This window comes from Linepithema humile, chromosome 1, assembly GCF_040581485.1.
Source record: "Linepithema humile isolate Giens D197 chromosome 1, Lhum_UNIL_v1.0, whole genome shotgun sequence".
In the NCBI taxonomy this organism is placed as follows: domain Eukaryota; kingdom Metazoa; phylum Arthropoda; class Insecta; order Hymenoptera; family Formicidae; genus Linepithema; species Linepithema humile.
The window spans coordinates 11,023,411-11,038,905 of NC_090128.1; the positions used below are offsets into that span (position 1 = coordinate 11,023,411).

A 15,495-nucleotide genomic window follows, 5' to 3' on the forward strand; every position below is an offset into this window, starting at 1 on the left:
AACAACAAATGTTAATAGAAAAAGGTTATAAAAACCAAAGCGTCAAAGGGTGTCAAGGCGCAACTAATATTTATTATATTATCAATTATTAACAATTAAAATAAATTTTTTTGCGCCTCAACATCCGCGCTTTCGTTCTTATAATTTTTTTCTGTTAACTTTTTTTAGTACTAACATTGATATGTTAATATTTCAGGGTGCGTCAGCCAAATCCGGACAAAATTAAATTAGAATTTAACACATATAAAGGAATGGCTGGTTTTTACTGATTCTAAAGAGTGTTTATCCGGACAAAACAAATTTTTGTTATTTTGTTGTCTTTTTTCGTATAAATTGAAATCATATGAGAAACATATTTAAATATTTAGTTCATTTTTTTTAATTTGCGACAGAATTGGAGATAGAATTCTATTTATAATTTTACACGTAAATATAAATATAATGTTATATGATGTTATATGATTTTGGATAATTTTATATATAATACATGAAACATTTCGAGAATTAAAATATACATGTATACAGAAAATATAGCAGTAATATAGCAGTAAAACAAATTTTTGTTTTGTCCGGATTTAGCTGACGCACCCTGTAGTACTAATAATTAGTATTGTAATATTTAATTAAATTTTTTTGAGAATCGGTAAGCGACTTCTGATATGCTTCGTATGTTTGATACGAAGCATATCCACGCATTATTACGCATATTCTCAAAAACCGCATATCCCTAATGCTAGGTGGTGGTGACTAGGGTATCATTTGCGGCATTACAAGCGGATACGAATATTAATCTACCGGGAAGGAGATGGGATTTTCCCGGATTAATTTGCGGCCATCGATTCCGCGACCTTGTACCGCTGCGAAGAATATATAGTACATGTACTATATATGTATAGTACATGTTCTATATGGGTTGCGAGTGCCAATTCTCCCTTCTTAATTGGATTTCAAAAGCGCGAAACTTTCCAGAATTACGATATACGATTACGATTTGAATCAGTCGATTTCTTAGAAAGTGTTTGAAATCGAACGTGAATCGTATCGCAATTTTGAAAAGTTTTGCCTTTAAGATTTTAAAGTTAAATTAAGTAAGGGAAAATTGCCACCGTACCATTTGCCGAGATGTCTTTATGAGGGAGTCTCTCTGTGATTCCTCATTATTCCTTTACGATTGTCCGAGTGTGCGAGTGGATCGATGCGCGCTAGTTAGAGACTCCACAACTACCGCGATCTTGTCCGATCTTTGTTTAGTGGCGTTTGGCACTTCGTGCACTTCGTGCTGGAGGCTGTCTGTTGAAGAATTGATACTGCAACAGGGGAAAGAAAAGGGAGTTGGTTCGTTTTGCCGTTTTCTCGTGCAATGTACGCGAGACTAATGGGGATAATAAAGGGGATCCGCGCTAACGATTGATTGTGGAAGCACAAATCTCCTGAAGAGGCTCTTTTCGTCTTTTTAAGTCTTTTTAAAAAATTTCTAGCTATACGAAATGAAATCTGTGCTATCGTAAAATCTCGTTGGAATAATTAATTCTTCAGAATCGAATCGTTCTTGAACGCAAGACGATATTCTTGCATTTTCCCTCATAACGCACTGGAAAATTAATTCATTCGCTATTGAATCGGTAATTTCAGAAAGGATATTGTATTCCGTAATTTTAATTTTTCGAAGAAATGTACCAAAAATATTGTACGCATTTAAATTGTATTGTATGTATTGTATGTATTGTATGTATATAAATTAATACATTTCAGTGTGATTCTATTCTATTACTGTTGCGCCCTGACACAACTATTTATATAAAAGGAGAGCAATACGTACAACCCGTTTTCAATACTGTTAAAGTAGAGCCTTTCCGAAATGATCGCGTTGGATCGTCGACAGGAGACCGCTCTGATGAATATCTCATTATAGTTGGATATCGCGCCCTCGTGACGGTTTCGTATGAATTAATCAAGAACAGAGAATCTAATCTAAGGATAAGAGATACAAGGGAATGATCAGATGGAGAAAGCGAGATAGCTAGTCTGAAAAAAAAAGAGATGAGAGCGACATGCGCGAACCGAGCTAAGTCTTAGACAATATCCTTACACTGTAACGGAGGGTCAGTGGGAACGCTGTCCCGGTAGCTGGAGAGATTGAGAAGATAAAGTTGGTGGCGGTCCGTTCAAGTTCAGGCAGATGGGGGGTAGTTGTCTTACCATGCTGGATCCAACCTGCTGCAGTATCCCGCCTGGCTGCGAAGATGCTGAGGATACGGACGGCCGTCTCGAACCGCGAATACTGTTCAGGCTCGTGCTGAGCAAATATGGCACGCTGCTACTTGTGATCGGCATTCCGCTTCCCTGCAAACAGATTCGATTTAACACGTTGATTGTCCGAAATAATCGCGCGTGCCGTAACACTTTCTTTTTTCGTATAAATTGAAATCATATGAGAAACATATTTAAATATTTAGTTCATTTTTTTTAATTTGCGACAGAATTGGAGATAGAATTCTATTTATAATTTTACACGTAAATATAAATATAATGTTATATGATGTTATATGATTTTGGATAATTTTATATATAATACATGAAACATTTCGAGAATTAAAATATACATGTATACAGAAAATATAGCAGTAATATGTATTTTGTAATGTATGTATTCCGATTCTGCAAATAGGCTTTTTACTAAAAAGAATTAAAACCCCTATTAAGCTGGCACCCCTACCATGAAAAATCGGGTTCAAATTTAGTGCAAAATTAAGTGCTAATTTGTTGCTCTAAGTGCGAATTTGTTGCTTTTATCCATTAGCAGGAAAATAATATTAAAGATGGGAGTGCTGACTTGCCATTAAGCTGGCACCACCACCTCCGAAAAACACTTACAGCCAGTTGCAAATCAAAAAACAAATATACCAGAATTTTGCACTTAATTTTGCACTAAATTTGAACCCGATTTTTCATGGTGGGGGTGCCAGCTTAATAGGAGTAGAATTAAAAGGGCTTATAAAATTGTTAAATATAAAATTATTAATGGTTCTATATCAAGTCGCATCGCAAATTAGAAAGCAGGTTTTATTCTTATAAAATTTAATCATTACTGCATCGTTTCTGTTTTGCAATTTCTAATAAGCACTGATGATTCTTTCTTGAATAGGAATAACAAGTATCATTGACGAATAATGCGGTAGTCAATATATTAATGCGTTAAATTCCGCAAACTCAATTATCAATAATTGATGCTATTGTGTCCACGTGTTGCACTCTGATGCGAAAAATAGGAAATGAGAAAAAATATTGAAACCAATTATTGGTTGTTAGGATTTCGTACAAATGTGCCGTTGGAATATAATCGTATGTTCATATACGTCTGCATTAATACTGCACGGCGATCAATTAACGACTCTGATTTATTTCTGTTTTACGGCGCCGTATGATCAATAGAGGGATTCGCGTCTATAGGCGGCAGGAAGTTTTCCGATTGTTCCAACACGTAAAAATGTCAGTAGGTCACATTAGTTTAAACTTTGACGTGCCTCGTAATAGTTAGTTAACACTATGGAAGAGTCATGAATATTTGAATACTTAATTTTTTAAATTTTTTAAAAATTACGAAAACTTTCAACATGAAGTTTTACGTTTTCCATATTTTACAATCGCGAACCGCTCTACATTCTCTATCGACAGTTCTCACATGCCAAGAGTTTTTATACTCTTTCTTTGCATCAATTATGTATCATGTGATTTGTCTTTTTTATCGTATTCTTTTAACAAATATTACATCGTTGCATGTCACAGCGATATGCTTCACAAAGAGCGAATTAAAGTAGGCGCGACGAAGTGTGTATACAAAAAAATATGTATATATATTGTATATATACACACATTATATGCCGTGGGTGGAGACAAATTAATATTTGATGCACGTCGTTCCTGTGGGCCGGTGCTGGAGTGTCGACGGATCGGCAGACTGCTACCGGGCGATCCGCCTGGTGAACTCGCGCAAGACGGCGCTACTCGTATCTTCGGTGTTACCAGAGTGTTGTCTGATAGACGTCTGCTCGTGAACGTGGTGGCCACTCTCAAGAAATTATTACTCCCGTTGTTTGAACTCGATGAGGTGAACCATCCGCCGAACACCGCTAAACAACGATAAAAAAATGTGTTTGTTTCGTTAAATCGACCACACCAGTAGCCAGCCTAAATCAAACTAAATATCAAGCCCATCGTACTTAATAATGAATCATTTACATTAATTAAGGGGAAACCTTACCAGTACTGTTCCCACTTACCAGCCATTGAACTTTTCCGTGTCATATTCTCCGTTTTCCATCATAACTAGGTCAAATGAGATCTTTGTTTAGACAATGCAATGAGTGTCTACAGATGAAAATAAATTAGTTACATTTATAATTTAACAATATTAATGATTTATGATGAATGCTGAATATGTATAGATATGCATTCATCTCAGACAGTTAGATATTTTTTTTAATCATTTCACGAGCTATTAAACGCGCGCTCAAGCACTCGTTTATTTTTGCAATAATTATTAATTAGAGCGTTGAACAATCATTACGTTGACCCGTTTATACAACGTTTGTAATTAAATGCAACTTGACTGACCTCAACGTTAATTGCACTTGCCTCTCGATATTGTTTAACATATCCTGCACCACCTCGAGGAGCAATATGAATTGTTCAAGATTTAAGGCCGTGTTCACGGTTTGCGGTATCAGCGACGGCATCGCATGCAGCGCTATCCAATTGACCGACAGCCCATACTTTTTGTCGGTCAGCATCAGTCTGTAAATATCTGAACGCGAACGGGCAAAAAGTGATTAGTCATGTTATCATTTCTTTCTTTTTTTCAAATGAAATACTATCCCCTTGGGATACGAACAATCTCTTTTTTTGCATTCTCTTTTTCCGGTTTTCTTTCTTTGTTATATTGTTGAGCATAGAATCTGTTATCAAGTTACTTTATTGCAGATTAAAATGTGCTCTAGCTAATTGCTTTACTTTTATAGTGAGATAAAACAGGTTCTATTTTGGATTGTTGTAGCAAAATACATTATTTAGCTTAGGTTCATCCCAGGCATAATATAGTGTCCAAATCCTGATAACTACTATTAACTGCTTGCCTCAACAATTAAATACGCAAAAGTGAGATGATATTTTGTATCATGTTTTCAGCGTTTGAATATGGAATACAAATATAAAACAAAATATATATTATTCGTATCTTTTTTGTATCATTTTATAGTCATATGTTTTGGACATAGATTTGTTGCTTTTCTTAATTGTAAAGAAAACTTAATTTTTATATATTTTCTACGCATTAGGCAAGTAGTTAATTGTTGTTATTGAAAGAAAACCGATTAGGCACATGAAGGAATCCACGTAATTTTGAAATCGTTTTTATTTCACGAGAATGTATTGAATCATTACAAGTATCATAGATTTTTATTGACTAAACTCAAAGGTGAGCAAATTTTAAGAGACATAATGGCTGCTGCTTGCTTATTAAATATAAATGAGTTCATATAATGAGTAGTAGTTCACTGGAATTAGAAGTAGTGGTTAATCCAGTAATTGCTTATGTTTAATTTATTATTGTTAGTGTGATTGCCAGACAGAGTTTTTAAACAACATAACACATTTGAAAAATATCTACAGCTTATATCTGTATAATATTTTAATGATGAAGATAACACTTTATGAGATTGTGTTATGAATCATCTATATTTATGTATTTTGGACATTTTTGCTGTTTAAATAATGTACAATGATTTTATTTCAAGCATTTTATAGATATAGAAGATGAGTTTGTTTAATGAAAATAGTTTTTCTATGTATGCATTTTGAATAATTGGATTTTAGGGTATATTGGTTTTCTTACGCGTAACAACCACACATGATCTTGCTTATATATATGTTACTTGATATCAAATGTATATTCATTGTATATCTAATGAAATTCTAATTACTTTTCATTTTATGACATAGGTTTCATACATTCATTGATTGTATGAATGACTTGCTTGAGCAGAATAGAAGGCATGAAGAAACTTCACACTTTTGCGCGTACTTTGACAGGTAATTTCACTTTTCTTTGTTTTTTTTGTTTTAATAAGTATGAAAAAAAGAACAAATTGAGAGATTAGAGTGAAGTGACGGTAAATACATATATAATGATAATGTATAACATACAAATATAAAAATTATTAGATATATACACACATATATGATACAGGTGTTAACAAAAGCAGGTATAAGTTCTTTGCCACGTCCAAAAGGTATTATAGGGTTCCCTGAGGAGCATTTTTTTTTCCACATTAGAAAAAGAGACTAACATGAAGCTAGTGTAGCTAGTTTAGCTATAATGATTTATAAATATATAGATCTATAAATATATATATAATATAGATATTTTTGTAATAGTATGTAGAATCGCAGTATATTAAAATTATTGAAAAACAGTAAACTGTACAAAATTTTATATTTTATTTCATTGTCAGTCAAGTCGGGCCAAGAAGGTAGAGTCAGGATAGATATATGTTGAATAGATTATAATTCATTCACTGTTTTCGTTTCATAAATTATTTTCCCGTGGTCACTACAAGCAAAACTTCAAAGTGTAATATGCGCTGATAGCTAACTTGCATATGACAACGCGCTGCGCACGAAATGCAGCGATTATCTATAAGAGTGTAATGTGGAAGGGATGCTTTAGCAACAATTTTAGTTAACTGTTCTTTTTCAAATATGTAATAACATGTCATTTTTATATTTATTTTGCGACTATGCACAACACAAGTGCGGTATAAACAATGCGTCATGCAGCGCGACGCATATAATGTGATACTGATGACTTATTTTTAAAAGATGCGATTTTGGAACATAATAAAATCATATATGGTTGAATTCAGCGTAAAAAATGCTACAACTTTTGTCATTACAAAAATTTTAAAATTCGAAAAAATAATAAGAAGGGGTAAGAGTAAATTAAAAAATTTAAATTTTTTTAAAAATCGACTTACGCGGTTATAAAGCTCATAAAAGACCATGCATCTTTTATTCGAAACATTTTTTGATACCTCTTACAGTTTTGACGATATTCAGTCAAAATCAAAAAAACCGTTTTAGCTTGTAGGGGTTGTTTCAACCCTAAACGTGCGAGAAAGCACATAAAAAAAAATACGTGTCTCTTATTTTGAACTACTTTACAACATATTTAAAGCTCGTCAAAATCGGAGGGGGACACTTGGGTCCCTTTCCTTGTAAGCTTCGGACAAAATTTTGTAAAAGGAAAAATCGTCTCAGAATTCGTTCAAGAATATGGCATTGCAAGGACATCAGGTTATTTTGAATCACCTTGTATATGTGATTTTTATATGAATTTCTGCTTTTCTCTTTATCTATATTTTTAAAAATTAACCTGATATTTCCCACACAGCATGCATATCCGGGGGATGTTCAGAGGACATCCCGAAGATATCGTATCTCTCAAAGATATCTTCGGGATGTTTTCTGGACATCTTTCGGATATGTGCTGTGTGGGTTATATTATATTAAGAAATGTATTTTAAAAGTATATTTATTTATTCTTTTCTGGCGCGTAATGTTAATTATTATTGTCTTACATGTATTTGTACTTTATCTTTATATACATCGATTTAGTAAAATTTATAACTTTTTATTGTGTCAAAAGGAGATTTGATCCCAAGGTAAAATATATTTCCCTACATGTTTATCTACATGTACCATCTTAAACTTTTTGCCAATAGGATTTGTCTCCGTTTCTCTGTGTCGATGTTTGGGATTCGAATTTTGTTAGAATGACTGAACAGTTCCCTTGCGCAATATTTATTAAATAACGTACATTGTCATTCTGTTGATATAATGCAAAATACAACACTTATTCTATCTGTACATAAAAGTTACACAAAAATATTTCTTTTAAAAGGTATAAAAAAAAATATAGCAGTAATATTATTTTTTTAATAATAATTGAAGCATTTATTTTAATGTCTCGCGAATTTCGAGATTTCTTCATGGTTTTTCGAAAATTCACAAAGTACTTAAAACTTTATGTCTTCAATTTTTCGTATATAAATTTTAAGTACTGGACTGAAATTCTTCATGATGGATTCTTTGACTGCACGAGAAATCGGACGAATTTTAAGGAATTCACCATATAGTCTCGAATTCGTTCCGTGATTTCTAATGATTTCTACTTCTCGTTGAGCATTTTTATCAAAAATATGTGAAAAATTGAATAAGTCTCTCTCTTGTGTTTTCCACTGTGTCAATTTTTAATACTTCAGGCATATCTGGAACTATTTTACGATTTGTGACTTGACCTCTTATTGCATGTAATTCGACTTGATTTAAAAAGTCTGCACCGATCAAGATTGCATGTTTCATTATTTGGTTATCAACAACGTGAAATGTAATTTCATATATCTCGCTATCTATAATAACGCTTATTGTAAAAGAACCGTACGTACTATTATTCAACGCACCTACACCGTCAAAATTTACCTTATTTTTTAATTTTGGACAACCTATTTTTTTGTAACAATCTCGGTTTATTAAACTTAAATCACTACCTGTGTCTATGATCTATAACAGTGCTCGGAATTAGTCTGAACATTTCAGCCGATTTCCGTGGTATGCGCCTTCTTTCCTCTCCTTACTGCGCGCGCCGCAGCCGCTATGGCCAGCGCCGCCGAGCGTTAAGAGCGGCACTATCCGATTATGAGTGGGTTCTTCTCCCTATTTATTAAAATTTAAAAAAATTTATTAAAATTTATTAAAAATAAATTTTTTATTTTTAAATTTATTAAGTGGAAATATTTCAATAGATTTCCACTTAATAAATTTAAAAATAAAAAATTTATTTTTAATAAATTTTAATAAATTTTAATAAATAGGGAGAAAAACCCACTAATAATTGGATAGTGCCGCTCTTAACGCTCGGCGGCGCTGGCCATAGCGGCTGCGGCGCGCGCAGTAAGGAGAGGAAAGAAGGCGCATACCAGTGCAAGAGTGTAATCAGCGCGCCAAAATACATAAAATAGTGCAGTTTCAAAAAAATCGGGCGTTTCACCTATTCAGAACTTTATCCCTAATTCCGAGCACTGATCTATAAAATGTTGATTCGCGATTTCTACTTGCTTTAATTGTTTTTGTCGTGGCGTTTTAGTAATTACATATGCGGCTTCTTTTTGCGTACTTACAGTTTCCTTGCATATTTTAGCGATATGTCCGTATTGATAACATCTGAAGCACTTGGCACCTTTGTCTTTTGTTGGGCAGGTTTTGCCTAGATGATCTTTGCTGGCACAGTTGAAGCATCTTTTTTTTTCTGCGGAACTTGCGTCTCCTTGGATCGTCTTCTTCTTTTTATCTTCTTCCTGTTTCGGTAGTTTTATTTTCGATTTTCCTTCTTTTCTTATAGCTTCATATTGTGTAAATTTTTCTTTTAATTCACGTATTGTTTTTGCTCCGTGTAACACAGTTTTATTAACTGCATCGTCTTGAACGCCTTCGACTATATATTGGATTACTGATCGTGTGTCAACGTCAGCTTGTGCGGCGATCTGAAGCATTTTATATATGTATGTACGCATGGTACGATTCGTCAGATTTTTTCTTTCGGCGTGCCAATTCTTGATGTACCGTATGACTATCTACGACATCAGCAAATTCTTCTATTAAAGCCTTCCGTAATTTCTTCCATGTCTTCGTGCATTTTTCATAATTAACAAATAATTTTGCTGAACCACGAAGAAGACGTTTTCCATAGGCCGTTTTTTGAATGTCGGACCATTCACATAATGCAGCCATTTCTTCAAAATCTTTAATCCATCTTGTTACGTCTACTTTATCGTCTCCACTGAATGTTTCTAGAGATTCTTCGACATCTCTAAATGTTAATAGCTAATTTCTTTGTAAATTTCTCGTTCTATTTCGTCTTCTTTCGATCGGCTCTTCATCATCGTCACTGGAAGTTGTATTACTTTTACTAGTATCTTCTTGCCTTCTGTATGTATCTTCATCGTCATTTTTATTCTTGATATTGCCATGTTGTTCTAGTTCACCATGGTCGCGTTCAATTTGCATAATTGCTGATAGTCTTAAAATGAGTTCGTTCTTTAATCCGGTCGTCTTTAATTTTCGTCTTTTTAGTTCGTCTTTTAGTTGAACCGTCGTCATATCCGCCAGTTTTGCATTTAGATCGTCGTTTATCGCACTACTACCTGGTTCTGCCATTGTTAAAGTAACACGTCTTAAATCTTCTTATGTGAATCGTCTTAATTCGTCTTGAACAACGTGACACGACTTAAACACTTTGTTATGACTTGAATATCTTGACACGACTTGAACACTTTGTTTCGACTTGTACACCTTGATACGACTTGAACACCTTGATACGACTTGAACAGCTCGATGCGATTTTTAACACCTTGTCTTATGTTTTGCACTGGCTTAACACTGATAATGTACTCTAAGCTAGGACGAGCCCCCAATTTATGTAGGATTATACATAGGTTTATTTAATAATATAGAGTACAACTAATCGTCGTGTTCTTTTCCGTATAGAAGTTCGCTCTAGACTGACTTTTCGCTCATTTCTCTACGCACTTTTATACCCTAAAGAGTGGTAACATAAAAGAAAACCGACATTGTTTGTCGCGGACCGCCAAAAGAGTTTACTTATAATTATCTCAATAGACGCTGTGATCGAAAACATAAAAAGAAAACTGACGTTATTTGTCGGTCGATATCAACAGGCCGGAGATCCGGGTCGGATTACGGGTCGGATCCGTAAGAAAGGAAAAAAAATGAACTGAATTATTAAAGCACAGTGCCGAATTGTGTCTTTACGTTTATATGTAAGTTATTTTTTATCGAAGCGTATTTTGGAATGACAAACGTTACGAAAGAAAATTGTTTTATACTGAAAAGGTTTTTATGTTGGAAACAGTATTGATATTGTTGCATCCTCAACATTGGCTTGGTACCTCAGCAACTATTTTTTTTTGTTTTTTTTTTTGTTTTTTTTTGTTCGCCGATTTAGTTTTCGGTCCGCTATGCAACCTTAAATTTTGTAAAATTTGTATACTAAATATTCTCACGTGTGCGTTGTGTATGGTAAATATATTAGTATTTTAAGAAAACCACATTATTCAAATTTGGTTTTTTACTGGCATACTTATATTTCATTAAAAAACACAAACACCACATGATCATTAAACTTTTCGGATGTAAGATTGATGACAGAGAACGAGATGTAGGTAACATGTCGTAGTCGTGGACGTATGGTAGGACACAGAAAAACGTAAGTCGTGAAACGTATCCACACAATAACTTTTCACGACTTACATTTTTCTCTGCCTTATCATACGTTCACGACTACGACTTACATCTCGTTCTCTGCCATCAGCCTAACTAATATTCCGTAATGGATTCCACAACGCAACGTCAGTTGAGACTGCTTTTGTTACACTGCTCCTGCGTCTTCGCTACTGCGCGAACATCCACGCATCGGGTTATAAAACCACAGCATGTCTGAAATTTTAGACAGATGCTGCTTTCAAATATGTTGTCTAATTTTTTGGACAACAATTCTAAATTTTTCGGACAGACGCGCCACTATTCTAAACTTTCAGAGAAACTACTCTGATATTTAAGACAGATTGTCTGAAATTACTTTCAGGCACCCAGATCTGAAAATTCAGACAAAAATGTGTCTGAATTTTTAGGCAATTTTTTACAGTGAAGCTTATTTTTTAAAAGAGTTTATTTTTTGAGTGATTAGTCGAGAAATAACAGTAAATAAATATGTCAATTTAAATAGAAAAAAATATTCTGTGTTTGTTCTTACCACGGTGCAGAATTATTATAAATTGATGCGAAATAATATTCTTTCGCGAAATCAACTTCAATCTTTTAGTTCTCTAATAATCGTAATTATATTAACGAATCAATGCGGTGAGTATAAAAATAGATTTATTCTTCGTAGCTGAATCATTTCTCCATTCGAAATGATTGTATATAAACAGCATATAAGCATTAAAAATATAAAAAAAGGTAATAAAAATTGAAAGAAAATGCAGGATTGCAATATAAAGAAGAAACACAGATATTTTTCACTTTCTTTCTGATCGCGATTACCTCGTTAATTAGGTGTTTGTATAATGCTCGACTATTTCGCGTACCGTACTATTAGTCATAGCTGATAAGTGAGTAAAAAAATTGAAAATTACATTCGAGGAAATAAATTTACAATTCACAGTGCAAACGTGAGAATCTAATGTAGAAATATGAAATATTTTATATCCTCGATAATGTCAAAAATGCCAAATATCCGAAATCGTACTTGTTTTCATGTTAATCGAATTGATATTCGATCCAAGATATAAGACATACAGTTTCATAATGACAACGAAAAACAACTGGCGAAAGGAGTATGCGGAGTTGTTTTTAGCGTGTGATCTCCGTACCGTTGTTATTCGCCGTGCGACATGCCGTTGACCCACCTAGATCGTACAGCCACGATCTAGTCGCACGCAATGCACTAAAAAAATTGAAGAGGACAAGTTTAAAAAGCAAAGCAATTATTCGTGTATTACCAGAAATATTTTATTCACTCTTTTACATACATACGAAGAAGAATATTTAAAATATTGTTATTAAAATATATGTATTTATTTTATAAATTCAAGGAATAGTTCATTGTTCTACACAATCAATATGTTTTTAACACATTTTTTCGAAGGATCCAGCAGCTTTTCAATTTCCGATCAAAAATGTCATTTTTTTGGTTAAGAAATTATCAAGTTATGTACGGCAACTCATCAAATATATTAGAAAACCGTGTTATCACATTTTTTACAGAGTCTAGATGAAACCTTTTTTATTTGATTTTATAATCTAATAACGTTAAGTGCTGATTGTATAAAAGATATAGTAAGATGTTTTTTTAACGGTAACGTGCTTACAGTTGCGGACATAACTGTGTAAATTTCTAATAAAAGAATTTTTTTGAGGAATTTACAAGCTATCGGATGCCTCGATAAAGTGTGTTGAAAATTAGGTGATTATATAAGGAAGTGAATTTTTAAATTTTTATAATAAATACATGTTTTTTAATAACTTTTTCAAAATTTTTTTATTTGCCAATTAGTTGCATTAATATAAATAAAGAAATAAATATATTAAACAATTTATAAATAATTGTTTTGTTTTTCAGTTTTCAATGTATATATTTACCATTTATGCATGGTAATTTAATCAGCTATTTCTCTTCGCAAAACATAAACTATTTTATATTCAGGGGTAAACTCAAGCGATTGTGTATCTGTATATCTGTTATGTGTGACGTATATGTGTGTTTTAATGTAAATGTGTATTACTCGCGTTTTTCGTTATCGCCTGAGTTATAAAAGCTATCTTAAAATTTAGTGATTGTGTAGTGCAACAATTGACAATTGCGGCGTGGCTAAACACGTATGGATGTATGCACGCCATTATTAGAATATATATAAATTATTACATAGACAAATATATATCGACGAGAAAAATATTGATTCTTTTGTTTGTACGTGACTAATTATAGGGGAGATAATATATTATATACTTACTTTGTTCTTTGAATGAAAAAAAGTGATGCTGCATCGACAGTGTTTATCTAACTAAAATGAATCTCATTAATTCAGCAGTGTAAAGTAAAACAAGAGGATAATATGTTAATTTTATTAATACTATTATTGAATTAATAAGACTTATTGACTGGACGAAAAGTTGAATGCTGTTGATGGAACATTATTTTTTTTTTCCGTGTACGCGTGATTATACGTGTTTATTCATACGAAGTGTTTTTCATCAATATACAGGAAGTTAAACCAAAAGTCGCGATTTTTATTTTCGATTTTTTTGTGAAAATTAGATTTCAAATCTTTTTAACCCACATTCTGAGCTGACATCCATAGTGTGCAAGTGCTATATTATATTATCTCCACTTTAATGTCGTCACAGTAGTGTAGTTACTTTATTGACATTGGTTCTATATTAAGTGAATAAAGTTCGGAATCGGACGGCCACATTGAGCGTTAACTGCACACCGAAAATATAATTCAATTATTATGTTATAGTAAAAAAAACCATAATCTTGAAAATTATAATAAAATAATATTATAATAAATTATCAAATAATCTGGTATAAAAGGCGAAAAGAGCTTTTGCTGGGTGTTTGTGCGATCAAAATTTAAATATATTATAAAAATTATAGAATTACAAACGGTTCTGCCTATGTTAGGCCTTTTTCAGTGTTGTTACAAGTACATAAATATCAATAAAACAGTATTACATTGGTCGGATTAAGTAAAATAAGGTAATATTATAATAAATTATAATAAATAATAATTAATACTAATAATTGATCTCATTGTTTATCGGTAATTGTGAGGTATATTTAAATTATCACGCACACATATGTGTATATATTGATATATAGATATATATATATATATATATGCAAGATATCTCAGATCAACCGTATCCAATTAGCAAATTCCTAAGATTATTTGGAGATGAAAATCTTTATATCAAAATGTCATGGAATTTCTGAGGATTCTAATATAATGAGGATATAAAAATCAAGATGACGGTCTATTTTAAACATTTTGCATTCTATTTTAAACATCTATTTTAAACATTTTAAAAATTACTGTAGCTTCGACATTTTAATATAAGAATTTTAGTCTCAAAATAACTTCAGAAATCTGTTATGAACTGATGATACGGTTAGTTTGGAATACCCTGCATATTATTAGCATTAGTACATGATTTTATAACAACAACAAATGTTAATAGAAAAAGGTTATAAAAACCAAAGCGTCAAAGGGTGTCAAGGCGCAACTAATATTTATTATATTATCAATTATTAACAATTAAAATAAATTTTTTTGCGCCTCAACATCCGCGCTTTCGTTCTTATAATTTTTTTCTGTTAACTTTTTTTAGTACTAACATTGATATGTTAATATTTCAGGGTGCGTCAGCCAAATCCGGACAAAATTAAATTAGAATTTAAAATTAATTTTTTCCTCAATATATATGTCACCATGTTGAATGTACGAAAATAAATATAAAGAATATGCCCTTCTAAAAAAACAAATAATTATCAAATACACATATAAAATACACATATAAAGGAATGGCTGGTTTTTACTGATTCTAAAGAGTGTTTATCCGGACAAAACAAAAATTTGTTTTGTCCGGATTTAGCTGACGCACCCTGTAGTACTAATAATTAGTATTGTAATATTTAATTAAATTTTTTTGAGAATCGGTAAGCGACTTCTGATATGCTTCGTATGTTTGATACGAAGCATATCCACGCATTATTACGCATATTCTCAAAAACCGCATATCCCTAATGCTAGGTGGTGGTGACTAGGGTATCATTTGCGGCATTACAAGCGGATACGAATA

At 32.5% G+C, this 15,495-nt stretch overlaps 2 protein-coding genes and 1 pseudogene across 5 annotated transcripts in view; 1 reads left to right on the plus strand and 2 right to left on the minus strand.

Moving 5' to 3' along the window:
• LOC105669009 (uncharacterized) overlaps positions 1-15,495 on the plus strand; it is a 63,795-nt gene that overhangs the window by 15,403 nt on the left and 32,897 nt on the right. For 3 of the 4 annotated variants that reach the window (XM_067347931.1, XM_067347933.1, XM_067347932.1), the window contains exon 5: positions 5,998-6,087. The exons of the other annotated variant lie outside the window; for it this stretch is intronic. The gene's annotated coding sequence lies outside the window, so the exon portion shown is untranslated. The remainder of the gene's footprint in view (positions 1-5,997; positions 6,088-15,495) is intronic. 4 annotated transcript variants of the gene reach the window in all.
• On the minus strand, positions 645-4,320 carry LOC136997315 (uncharacterized). Its single transcript, XM_067347954.1, has 3 exons — positions 4,281-4,320; positions 3,874-4,130; positions 645-2,343 (listed from the first exon to the last, which is right to left on the minus strand). The coding sequence occupies exons 1-3, from the start codon at positions 4,303-4,305 to the stop codon at positions 2,104-2,106; spliced, it is 522 nt and encodes a 173-aa protein (XP_067204055.1). The 5' UTR covers positions 4,306-4,320; the 3' UTR covers positions 645-2,103.
• Positions 9,108-10,559, minus strand: LOC136997302 (uncharacterized; annotated as a pseudogene).

Coding starts and splice junctions, on each gene's coding strand:
- LOC136997315 (XM_067347954.1), bottom strand. CDS start 4,305: ATGACACGGAAAAGTTCAATGGCTG. Junction 4,131..4,280: donor ACGGAAAAGTTCAATGGCTG/GTAAGTGGGAAC, acceptor ATCGTTGTTTAG/CGGTGTTCGGCGGATGGTTC. Junction 2,344..3,873: donor CTCCACCCACGGCATATAAT/GTGTGTATATAT, acceptor ATCTGTTTGCAG/GGAAGCGGAATGCCGATCAC.